The 13,634-nt window shown below is 30.4% G+C and overlaps 1 protein-coding gene across 2 annotated transcripts in view; it reads right to left on the minus strand.

Annotated features, from left to right (window-relative positions):
- Positions 1-13,634, minus strand: part of tapas — a 191,314-nt gene that overhangs the window by 43,909 nt on the left and 133,771 nt on the right. For both annotated transcript variants that reach the window (XM_067267916.1, XM_067267917.1), the window contains 6 exons: positions 12,114-12,228; positions 11,042-11,167; positions 9,090-9,203; positions 2,044-2,151; positions 1,827-1,940; positions 997-1,115 (listed from right to left, as the gene is read on the minus strand). In XM_067267916.1, coding sequence (XP_067124017.1) covers positions 997-1,115; positions 1,827-1,940; positions 2,044-2,151; positions 9,090-9,203; positions 11,042-11,167; positions 12,114-12,228 — 696 coding nt within the window. The remainder of the gene's footprint in view (positions 1-996; positions 1,116-1,826; positions 1,941-2,043; positions 2,152-9,089; positions 9,204-11,041; positions 11,168-12,113; positions 12,229-13,634) is intronic.

The raw sequence follows: 13,634 nt of genomic DNA on the forward strand, positions 1-13,634 counted from the left end.
AGTTTTGCTAAATGTTAAAATATTTAAGCAAAAAGTTAACTGTTATAATAAAACTTATTATTACATAAATAAAGTGATGCCTTGAATGCCTATTAGTGTTTTTGGTCATGTAATCTTAAATTGTCTAAGTTGATTGTTAATTTTTTACTTTTAGATATCATTTGATTCTGCTGAAAATTTACAATAAATAAAATGAAATTGGGCATACCAATAATTAATGACATTGATTTCAGCATAGTTTAGACTTAACAAAAAGATTCCACAGTACACTCTTGCTTATCTGGCATACTCACCCCAGTACGATCTACTAGGCACGTGCTTCTATTTCCATGAAAATGTTAGTCATATCACACATTGTTTTCCTTCTTTATTCAGTTTCTATGTATGGTATTGCATTTCAACATAACATATTATTTACTCATAGCATCCAAAAATAATTAGTACTGAAGAATGTCAGGCTGTCATTCATTGCCTTTAGGCCTATCAACTCTCAGTAAACTGGAACTCTCACTAATCTGGCATACCTGCATGTAAAGAATGACCAGACTACAAAGATTCTAGTGCACTTTGTTTACATTTATTTAAACTAGCACATTTAAAATAGCAATGAACAACAACAACAATATTCAAATTTATTTCTTCAATTTACTACCTAATAAAAAAAATTATAAAAATATTTTCAAAATACTTCTTTATTGTCTAATAAATGATTCCTAAGTCATGTTTTGGAACATTATATTCAAAGTTTCAAATGAATTTTTTTAAGAAAATAATTGCTATTATGTACTAACAAACTAATTTTAATATAAACAGACAATTTAACCAACTTCTTATTTGTTACATTTATATATACAATTATATGTATAAACTTACATATTTATAAAATTAATATAAACCAAATATTGTAAATAGAAATGTCATATTACTTACAAAATTAATAAAATTGACATTTTGAAGTCAAATTAAGAACAGAAAAATTAGATTTGAATTCTCTACCTGAAAATATCAGTGCAAAGAGCTAGTGTTTGATTAATTGATACTAATTCATCAGAAGGCGCTATCCTTTTAAACAGTTCTACTTTAGCAGGATTCATTGTTGTTGCTTCAGTTACTACCTACAAAATGAAATCAGTTAAGAAAAATTTTTAGTAAAACATCTGTTATGATTCATTCATCAGTTATCAATATAAATACAAAAATAAATTTTAAATAAATAAACAGAAACATTTATTTTGCATTAGAAACATTTATTTTGCAACAACAAAATTAGAAACATTTATTTTGCACTATATGATATGATATAAAACATCTATTATTTTAACTTACTTTAAAATTTGCTTCAATTATATATATTTATTATTATTATGTTGGGTTTAGTGAATTATACTCGGCTGACACCGGTGGCTATGTACTGTACTATGCTGGACCAGAGTCAAGACATAGCAACCAAAACAAAACTAAAATTAAATAAGTGTGTCAGTGTCAGTGTCAGTGTCAGTATTCAGGAATTTCCTAACAATATGGCATGTATTCAATATTGTGGCCTTCTGTAGTGTGATGTATGTATTTCTAATCAATTGTGATGTTCCCAGCTTTTGTGTAGTGTGTGGGGTATCACACCTGTAGGAGAGAGAACAACAAGTACAATAAGCACACTATCCATCCTCCACAGATGCCTTATTTCCTGGGTGAGTTCTGTGTACTTGCTGATTTTTTCAGTGCATGTGTTTTGTATATTGTGAGTGTTTGGAATGGATATGTTGTTGTTGTTGTTATTATTAAGAAAGTCAAGTATTACACAATTACAAGTAAAATTATACAAAAACCTTTAATAGAAATATCTGATGATCTGGTGTCAATTTTAAAAGATGTTTTGCAGTTTTTTTCGACCAAAGCAAGTCTTCGCTTGGAGGTATACCATGCAGAGCACATTTAATAGCCTAGATATTTTATAATTATTTTATATTTTAATAAACATATATATATATATATATATATCAATCAGAAAATTTCAAAATTTGTCAATCAAAACATAATTTAAACCTGATATGGAAGTCCAGATAAAACATCATTTAACTGTCCCAATTCATAAATATTTGTTACTGGCAGAAAAGCACTATTTCCATAATCAACACAAAGCATTTCTATTTCCTGTTAAAAAAAGTTTCATTAATCACATATTGGTATAATGTTTACATTAAAATACATTTGCAATGCAAACTACATAAATTCTATAAATCACCTGAAAATTCAAAGAAAGTCTTCAATTTTAGATCAGATCATTCAAACTTATTATTTAGCAATAGTTAAAGATGGAATAAAAATTTAAAAAGTGTTTTTAATTAAAATATGATGGATTATATTGTATGACAACTTTTGGGTTTTTAAAAAAAATTTATTAAGTTTATTTGATTTCATTAAAAAATTGTTTAATATTAATTATTGTGAAAGGTGAAAAGCCTTGTTTTTGAGATAGGAGTAACTTCATAGAAATATGGTAAATGATAATAAAGAGTAAAAATTTCATTAAATCTGACCCCATACAAGATATGACCCCTACTTCATCTATTTCCTCCACCTCAACTTATAATCTCAAAAATGTAATATAGTGGACTAGGTTAACTAGAACTGGAATAACTCAGTCATTTTCTTTCCTCAATCCTCTAGCATAGGGATTTACATGTTAAATCAAACTAGTTAACTTGAATGGGGGTTTGATACAGTGTTTTCATGAGTATCTATTAATGCTTGAAAACAAGATTGAATGTTTCTGCAAAGATCTGTTCCTTGCTCTCTTGAGGATCCTTTGCTAACCAAGTGACTTACACCAAAAGCCAGGAAGTCTTTGGGTCACCTGTTACATTTTGATCTCTCTCCAAACTCACATGAAGCTGTCATCTTTATTCTTCAAGGTTCAACATTTACAACATTACCTTCATCACTCAAGATGTCCAATTAATGGTAGAGTTGACCCACTGCATCTTGCATCTTGGTATTGGAAGATTCACTTGGAAAAAAAGTGCTTCAAAAGCATCCACTGAAACTTCCTACAGCCAGCTGAAGACCACCACCTTCGTTCACAACAAGATCACAGTCTAATGATTCATAATTGTAGAATATTCAATATTTAGCAGGACTCAAATTATGCCCAGATCATCTTAAGTAGTGTTAACATGGGTAAGTAGAGAAAGTTTTTCTTACATCAATCTAATAAAATAAATGGTTTTTCATAGAAATGAAGCCTTGGCTCAGAGTTCATTCCACCCAGATATGATCTCACCCCTCTCACAATCTTGAGCAACAGCATTATTCCTCTAACAATGTGTTGACAATATTGCCATGTTCAATATCAGTATGCAATCTCATGGAGGTCAACACAATAAATTCGAACATTTTTTAATCACCATATGAAAAATTAAATTTTAAAATAATAAGGACATAATAAAGTTAGTGAGGAGCAAAGCTCCTCACTAACTTTAATTGCTTCCCTCTTATTCAAAAATTTTGTGACAATTCATCTAATCCCAGAACCACCATTTGTTTTCTCCAGACTGCCATAGTCAGCCCAATCTCCTGTTTACTTCATTTATTCACCCCATAAACTTTGCCCCTTTATTCCCAATATAAACTATTCATAACAATAATTTCATGTTTATTCATCAACTCCTGGTGCTGTCATTAAATATAAGAAATTAATTTTACAAATTTAACAAGCAATTATTTATTGTGACATTATCACAATGCTGAGTTGCAATTTTTAACCATCTTTTAATTTTCAAAAAAATCATGTGACTTCTGGTCTAGACCTGAAGTTCATATATACACTTGTAGTTAATTGTGGTCTCCAGCCCTCTAAGCTTTCCACATTTGATCTGGAGTTTAGTGGTATCTTGCCTCTGTACAACATATTTCTGCTGATAACAATCAAGTCATGTCATCGTCTATATAAATTCCATTCTCCAGAAAATTCTGAATTGAAATTACATGACATTCAGTCCAGACAGAAGTTGTTATGTAGTTAATCAGGGTCTCCACCCCCCCTAAGATTTCCATATCTAATCTCAATTTTCATCTATCTAACTCTATTCTCAAGATTAATGAAAAAGAAGCATATAGTGAAACAGACAAAGGACAGAGCAAATGCATAGGTCTGCAATTAGAAAATTCCAGCCCAATTATATTAGCATAATTAAATATATAAATAGAAAAAAAATACACTATCATAAAGTTCTTAAAATTTTGAATATTTTTAAGTAAATTATTCTATAATAGATTTTAAAAAATAAATATATATTTTTTTTAATAGAATAAAATTTGTGTAATTGATGAAATACACTGTTTTGTTTATATCATACATACACTACATTGCTTTCTCACTTTGGCTTTTCCAGCATGCCCAATTAAGATATCAGAAGATCATGTCATTTTTAGATGTAAGCATGAGTCATTTTTTGGGACAGGTTTTAGCACATCCATGCAACTTGATCATGCACAGAAGCACTTTTAAACAGCCCCTTAATTCTAAAATAGTATAAGGCTCTGGCTAGTCACATACAAACTAAAAGCACTCACTGTCTGTATACTCTGCATTATTAGTATTAATGCATGAATTGGTGTAATACTTGACATACTGGATATTATGTGAGGACAAAGTGCCAACTAACATCTATATTCATTGTTGTATTAGCACACTTAGTAAACCAAACAAAGTACCAATTATCAGGCCATTATATGGCTAAGTTAATGATTACAAACCAATTAATTTGCCGAAAGATAAATGATTATCCACAATCTTTTGCTAATTTTAATAATTATAAAAAATTAATTTTTAATTTTGTGCACTTATTTGGAAGTATAAAAGATTGTTCTGTAGTTTTTAGAGGGCTAAAATTTACATGAACTTCTGTAGAAAATACAGAAAATCCACTAACATCTCCACTTATATATGAATAGTAGTTGAAATTCCAATGTGTTCAGTATAGATCTTGTAAATTTACTTTCTGACTTCTCTGAGTATTATTTATTTAAATTTTTCATTTATTTGTTATTTGTAAATTATGAAAACAGAAATGTAATATCGAATACTTGATAAATTTTTTATTTAACAAGTAATATAAAAAAAATTTTTTTAAAGTCAATTCCTACAAGGGGAACTTTTTCCCTTGGACGGTGATGGGTTAATTTATTAATTTGCATAATGCGACAGATAGTACGGGTACGCCCCCTAACATTTAGATTACTCAGTATTCTACTTTGAGATTATCCATTGTTAATGTGTTTCCAGATTATCACTCAATAATCTGATTTGAGATTATCACTCGATAATCTGATTTGAAATTATGACTCAATAATCTGATTCAAGATTATCACTCGAGAATCTGATTCAAGATTACCGGAAATGCGGCCATCTCAAACATAGGGGGAAAAATTTCCCCGTCACCGGCTAGTATCTAAGGAAAAAATTCCCCGTCGCCATCTTCGATACCACAGGTAATATTAACCAATAATTAAATTTAATTAATGAATTAATATTTGAAAAAACTGTATTAACATCAAGTGTCATCCACTACAAGTTTAAAAAAATGTATTTGAACTTGAGTGGATGAACAAAAAGTATTTTATTAACGAGTGAAAATTTGAACAAGATATAAATAGGGAGAGTGTGAACTAATAGTAGGAATTTAAAAAACTATAATAAAACATATATATTAGAAAATGTGTCTATTTATAATATTTGTAACAAACAGTTTAGTTTTATTTTAAGTTATTTTTCAATGTACAAAAAAATTTTTTTTAAATACAAACAAAAATAGATTCAGTAAGTTCTAGTTTAATTCTATAAAATACTAGCAGGTAAGCTTGGTATTGCCCAGACGAAAAATAAAAACAAACATTATTAGATTATTTCATACTTCTAACCCTTCTATTATACTATAGTATTTGATTTATATAACTACAAAGGTTACCTTATGTAAGAGTTTATTGCACTAAGTGACCAATCTAACACACTTTAAAATTCTTTATTCCTCTACTGAACACAATTTAAAGAATTTTTAAAATGTGTTAAATTGAGCACTGTGTGATAAACTCTTACGTAAAATAACATTTGTACTTATATATATCAAATACTATAAAATATACAACAACTTCTAGACAAAAAATTAGAATATTCACCTAACTGAAAGTTTAGTGTACATTTTCTTATGAACAACACAGAGTACCAAACTTTTTTTGACACTACATAAACAATGTATATGTATATTTATTATACCCATTAATCAGACAAATTAACTCAAAAGTTTTTTTTATGAATGGAAATGAAATGACAAAAAAAATAGAACAACACTTTTACCATGACAAAAAATTAGAATATTAGCAAAAACAGCCAGACAAACAGCCATAAAAAACTAAATTGTAATGCAAATTTGCATATCGCTGAGCAGAGTAGTATAACAGTACAACATGGGGCGTAAATGCGACATTAGTGACACAACTAAAGATACTATCATAGCCTTGCACAAAGCAAGAAAAAAACAAAAAGAAATTGTGAACTATGTAAAATGCTCTCAGCCAACAGTCTCTAGAATACTGAAACAACAAAACCATGTTCAAGTTTTAACTAACGAATGCTAGAAATGTGGACGAGCAACAACTGCGAGGGATGAGAGAAACTTGAGAAGGATTGTCGTGCGAAACTGCTTTAAGAGCATTAAACATTTGCATGCACAATGGAGAGCAACTGGAGTGAACATTAGTAGCCAAACCACATGCTGAAGGTTGCACAACTTGCACTTCAACTGCCGTGTTCCCAAGACAAAGCCATCTCTAATGAAAACACGACGACAAGTGTGTGTCAGATGGTGCAGAGAGAGGTTCATGTAGGGACAACACAACTGGAATAATGTTTTCTTCAGTGACAAATTCCTGTTTTGTCTCTCCTGTGGTGATCAAAGCTCACGTGTATGAAGAACAACCAAAGAGGCCTTCGAAAAGGACTGTATGAAGAGATCTGTAAAGTCGGCATCATCTATCATGATCTGCGGGTGCATGAGTGCAAACGGCATAGGACAACTGTGCATTCTTCAGGAACATGTCAATGCACAGACATATCAAAATATCTTAGAGACATTTATGATACCATTAGCAGAGGATTTAGTTGAGGAAACATTTCTATTTCAATAAGACAGGGCATCCTCTCATACTGCAAAGTCAATAATATATTGGTTACAAGAACAACAGATTGCAATCCTGCCTTGGCCAAGCAATTCCCCAGACTTAAACCCCATTGAAAATTTGTGGGATCATGAAACAATGACTTAATGAACGGTGCCCAACTTCTACAGAGGAACTAGTGACGTGCATTCGACACATTTGGAATTGCATCACCAGAAACAAATGTGAAGCATTAATCCACACTATGCCTAACAGATTGCGAGCAGTAATTATGGCAAACGGCGATGCCACAAAATATTAAGTTTATTTTATTATACTTCCTATATTTACACCACATTTAGCTAATATTCTAATTTTTTGTCACAGTCAAAGTGTTATTCTATTTTTTTGTCATTTCATTTCCATTCATAAAAAAAACTTTTGAGTTAATTTGTCTGATTAATGGGGAAAATAAATATACATATACATTGTTTATGTCGTGTCAAAAAAGTTTTGTACTCTGTGTTGTTCATGAGAAAATGTACACTAAACTTTCAATTAGGTGAATATTCTAATTTTTTGACTAGGAGTTGTATAGTATATAACAAACATTAAAAAAATATATATAAAGGGTTTGGTTATTTTAGCCTACTATTGTCATGTTTATTGTGATACTCGGTACGAAATGACACAAATTCATTGGTCAAGTGGACAGCAATTGAAAATATGATATCTTAAATTTCTTAAGATATCATATTTTCTCTTCTAATGTAAGCTCTAGCAATCTGTTCCATTCACAGCTGGATATCAAACAGTAATGTGGCAACAAATCAAATTTTGTGAAAAATAGATCAAATATTTAAACTCGACACCCTTGAAAACCACTGAAAACATATTTTGTGCTCACTGGTAGCCTTGTATTATGTAATTTTCCTATTCAAATACCACCATACTGTTGGGTCAGAAAGGTAGAGGGGACTGTTGAAAAAGGGAGTTAAAGTTAATTTGATAAAAAGTAGTAGTTGACCTCCTCCCAGAAGAGAGGATGGCCAACAACTACTAATTAATACTGGTCAACTATTAATGTTTGAAAAGTGATCTGCATTGAATACGTTGTGATGGGCCTACGTGTGATCCAAGTTGCTTAACGTCCGAAAGACTTAATATAAGACTTGGTAAAATAAAACAATATTTTAAAAATGAGAGAATAATTACTTTTATGTGATCCCATAAAAAAAATAACAACTGGTGAAACCAGATTGAAAAAGTTAAGCTCAGCAAAAACACCTAAGTAAAGAAAACTTTTGAAAGTTATCCTTCCTCAACCTTGAGAATGGAGTTAGATAAATGAACGTTGTTTAGACCAGATATGAAATGCTAAAGAGCAACAGGACCAGATTAACTATATAAGAACTTCTAATTTTCACTGCAAGTCATGTTATTTCAATACAAAAATTTCCCTGAACAGAGTTAGATACATAACCAACATGCTTTATTGCTAACAGGAAAAGTAGGATGTACAGGAGCAAAACACTACTCCAATCCATGCAGGAAAGTGCTATATCCATTGTTGTAGTAATTAAGTGAATATAATATAAATTTTTTAAAATTATATTCTTTTTTGTAAGTATTATATTTATTATTTTCTTAAATTTTTGCCAATAGATGGCACTACATATAAAGCCAGAATATCAAAAGTAGATAGAAATTAATTGATATATAAAAATCCTATCAATATTTTTGGATAATATGTACTGTACAATGTTATCTAAGTTAGAGAGACTTGAATGTAACTGCAGAGTTTCATAGCAATTGGTCAAATAGCCTAGGCATGCATTGAGAACAAATAAACAAACATCCTCATTTATATATAGATTTCATTATTAAATCAAATTGTAACTAATTTGTTACTAAACAACATATTCATTTAAACTTACCTTATTTTCATGCTCAGGCGGCATTACTTTTACAACTGCTCGGTACCAATTATTAGAGTAATTGATACAATACATTTTCCCCATTTTCAACGACTTCACATTCTCTAAAATTTTCTAAAATAATTTTAAAATAATGTTAATTATTCTTAAATATATATACTGTAGTAGAACCTCATTAATTTACACTTTATATAATGGGAATTTCCAATAATTTTAGACTCAGGTTCTTAATCACAAGTGAAAAAAATTCAATTTGAGAGAAATATGCATACACACTCCTGTTCAAACAATATAACTGTGAATTATTTGAAGACAAAGTCCTTCCCAAAATAAGGAACCACCATTTATTGTGTTCTGGACATTACATTTTTGGCGACTGACCTTTCCTTTGAGGCTACTGGCCGCCAAACATTCCTTTGAGGCCAGTAGCCTCAAAGGAAAGGTCAGTCGCCAAAAATGTAATGTCCAGAACACAATAAGTGGTGGTTCCTTATTTTGGGAAGGACTTTGTCTTCAAATAATTAATCATAATTATCGCCATCGGACGAAGATTTACATAACTGTAAACATAATCAATGTATATACTAAGTTTATCATTTCTAATTAATCAACAAGGTATAGGCTAAATGACATATCAGTACAACCTACACCAAGAATCCCTGTATTTGTTACAGCTAAAAATAATATGAGTTTGCAGACGAGGTCCGTAAATCACAAAATTCTTGCATTTAAATCATAACAATAGACTATATAGAAGAGAGAGAGAGAGAGAGAGAGAGAGAGAGAGAGAGAGAGGAAAAAAAAACTCTTGATCTAGACATCGTGACACAAAATGTAAACGAGTGTCGGAACACGTGCCAAAACACGTGTTAAAAACGACCCATCTATATCAAACGGAGGGGTAGAATTCTGACACGAAAGCCCATAAATAGGTGAAATTCTGACTCGAGTGCTCATAAATAGTCAATCTAAGAAGACAACTTCAGAAAAGGGGACAGTTTTGATAGACAGAAAAACATCGCACTTGATCGTAAAAGTTCCTAGATGACAGAAATCACAATTAACGAACTAAATTATGAATTCGAGTCTTTTAAATTAATCAACAATTTCCGAGCACAATGGTCGAAAAGGCGCCAGATGGACACCCCGAATCAGACCTTTTCCGTGACCCGAGCCGTCCCGAGTTTCGCCTAGAAACAAAGGAGGGCCCAATCGGAAAACGGGAAGGGGGATGAGGGGCCAATCGGAAATTGGAATAGCGAGCGAAAAACTATAAAAATCAGAATCCCCAAGGTCGGAGGGGAGTCTCCTCTGCATCCCGCAAAAAGCCGTGATCTGTGTTGTGTTGTGTCGCCACCAACGTAGGACGGCTCAGCATCTCTGCGAGCATCTGCCCAGTGATCTCATCTCGTCCGCCCCGAGGCTTCGACGGAAGGGAAATCCTCGCCACTCTGAAGGACTGTAGAGAAGTGGGGACTGTCAATTGTCGATGTAAGCATAAATGTTATCCAACGAACGGGTTTTCTTATGTAAAACGCTTGTCATCATTTGCCTCCTCTGCCACACCCACATGCAAACTTCCCTTAGGTTCATCCCGACACAAAATTAACTGATCCCCACCAGTCGGCAACCTTACAATAACTACTGTATCCATGAATAGTTAATTATTATTGATTTTATAATCTTCACATTAACCCTGATATTTTTTCATTTTTATGTTTTTGAAAAACTGATATTCTCTCAGTGTAAAAATTAACACATATTACAAAACTAGAAAAATATAATTTTTTTCCTAAATATATGATACTCCTGAATGATATACTTCAAGCTACAACCTTATATATAATTTTAAGTTAGTTTTATTAAATGATCTTTTTAATAATAAAATTATTTATAGAAAAAAGTGCTCTCAATATAATAAAATTAATATTTATACTGTATAATCCACTTACTTCACATTGAGTATTAAATTCATTCATTATATTCTGTAATAGTTCTAATGCAGGTCCAACTACTTGCACATATATATCACCATTGTTATCAACATGACTAAGATAAACTTTAGTTATACCACCTATCTGCAAAATTAAAATTTAGTTTAAAACTGTAACAACAAAAATTATAAAGTTTATAATGCATAAATTAAAAAAATTTACATTAATCAAAATAAACAAGGAGACATATAGAATTTAGTCATTACTTTTAATTTTTATTAATTTACTAGTTAGTAATCAAAGTTTTCAATTACAAAATTTGGCATTATCATAAATGATAATCACATTTCAAGATACAACAAGTATCAACTTTTTTTTTTAGCTAACATTCATATATGTAGGCTGTTTCTTTTTCAATCTCTGATGGTCCATAAAACAAAGACAAGGTAAACAACAAAATCAATTTATTACCAAAAGTTAGGTACAAACATGGTTACTTTACTAAAGTATGTAGTTGCAATTAATGCTGTTTTTCTCTAATTAGACACAAGTTTTGTTTGGTTTGTTTAATTTGTTTATGGCAATGTGACACATGGGTGATCTACCAAGGGGGATGCTTCCCGGAAGACATTCTATGGGAAACTGGCACCTGTTTAAATGTTACATATGTGAAGAAAACCCAGAAAACTTCATGCGGAGAGTCTGTTGGCAAAATGCAAACTCATAACTAACTACTAGTGTTCAGTGGTTTTACCCACTGACAAACTATTACTGTTAAGATAAGTCAAAAATGTTGTATTTATACCTACCTAATGCAGGTATGTACTTGCTTTTATATTAATAAAATACCATACCTTCAATCAAACCTATTACTGTTTACCGTGTAGGAATATCTACCTCAAAACTGTATCTCAAATTTTTTTCTTGTGCCCATGAGATTCAAAATAGACAGGTTCAACTATATATATTTACTAGATTGTTATGTCAAACATTTTTTATATAAGACCATTTTTCTTTTCTTTACAGCACCAACAAACATTAATATTTCCTGTAATACAATGTAATATTAAAACATTTACATTATACTTACTTTTGGTAATTTTGGTGTTATTGTTTCTTTTTCAGTTATTTCTATAAGATACTGATTCAAATTGATATCTTCGTCAGTTGATGTATCATATAATATTAAAGAAATTGGTTCTTCTCTGTAATGTAATTAAATAAATTATTAATATTTTGAAATCAAATACAATAAACTCCCACTTTTACAATTAATTGGTTCTTGGACAAACAGCACTACATAATTTTCTATAGCTCAGTATCATAAATTTGAACTGAAATTCTATTTCTGGAAATAATTTTAAACTACATGATAAAAATTTACTTAAATATAATTTCATATAATCAAAAAAATAGAAGGCAATCAATAGTAGATCCTTATTTTGCAGTCACAAAATAAGGATCTATCATATAAAACAAAAATGTAAGTAAGGCTTGGAAGTTCATGCAAATGCATATTTTTCCAAACATCTTTATATCTTAAGAAAATGCATAAAAGTAAATTTTTTCATGGCTTTGTAAAGTTTTTGAGCCATGCCATGAAAGTATATTTTGACATATTTTTGATATTACAATATAGTGCATGCAAATAGTTCAAGGATTTCATATCTTCCACAAAATAAGCATTTTTGTGAATGAAATGATTATATTTACTTTAGCAAATAATGACATGAAATATTTTAGAAATGACAAATATATTACTTTTTTTCATTTTTGTTGTTCAACATCAAAATGTTTTAATTTGTATCTTTTTTTTTTATTTGTATACTTGGCTTTTTACCCACATACAAAAGAAAAAAAAACCTGTTGAACAGTAAGAAAATGAAACTTTACTGATCCAAAACATAAATAGATTACATAGGAATGACAGCACAACCAATAAATTTTCTAGACTTTAACCCATTTACAAGTATAGGAAAGAGTAGGTATACATAGGTGTACAGAGTAACTACAGATGTGTACAAAGGACCTGAAAAAGGGGTGATCACTATACTTGCTATTAAGACACAGTAGTAAGACTAAATATTAAAAACAAATTAATGACATGCACTGCATCAAAATAACAGAAATAGAAAATGAGACTTTCTACAAATCTTAAAAAATGTGATGTAGAATACAAATGTGGAGAGTTCCCATGATCTGGCAACAATGAAATATCTAAAATTCGTGCAATACATAAAGGAACAGAAATAAATACTTCAGTCTTTTATAATTCCAGTATTAATTAAGTAGCCAGTGTACTAAGTTGAAAAGATGATGCCAACAAAAGCTAATAAATTAAATTTGTAGGTAAATTCAATCTTAGATTTGAAAAATCTAATTTCAATTGATGGAAAAATACATTTTTGTAAATATATGAAAAATAAAATTAGAACAGGTAAGCTGTTTCAAGTCAAACAACATTTAAAAACAAATTTTCATTAAAAAAATGAGCAAAAAAAACACGGGAGACTATCCAATTTTCTTTTGAACAAGTGGTTTAAACTGTTGTTTTTCCTTTTTACTAGAAGAGATATTTGAATACGTGGTGCGACTGACTCGCCATTGGATG

The sequence above is a fragment of the Centruroides vittatus genome, unplaced genomic scaffold, assembly GCF_030686945.1.
Source record: "Centruroides vittatus isolate TY-2023 unplaced genomic scaffold, ASM3068694v2 contig_3118, whole genome shotgun sequence".
Lineage (NCBI taxonomy): Eukaryota > Metazoa > Arthropoda > Arachnida > Scorpiones > Buthidae > Centruroides > Centruroides vittatus.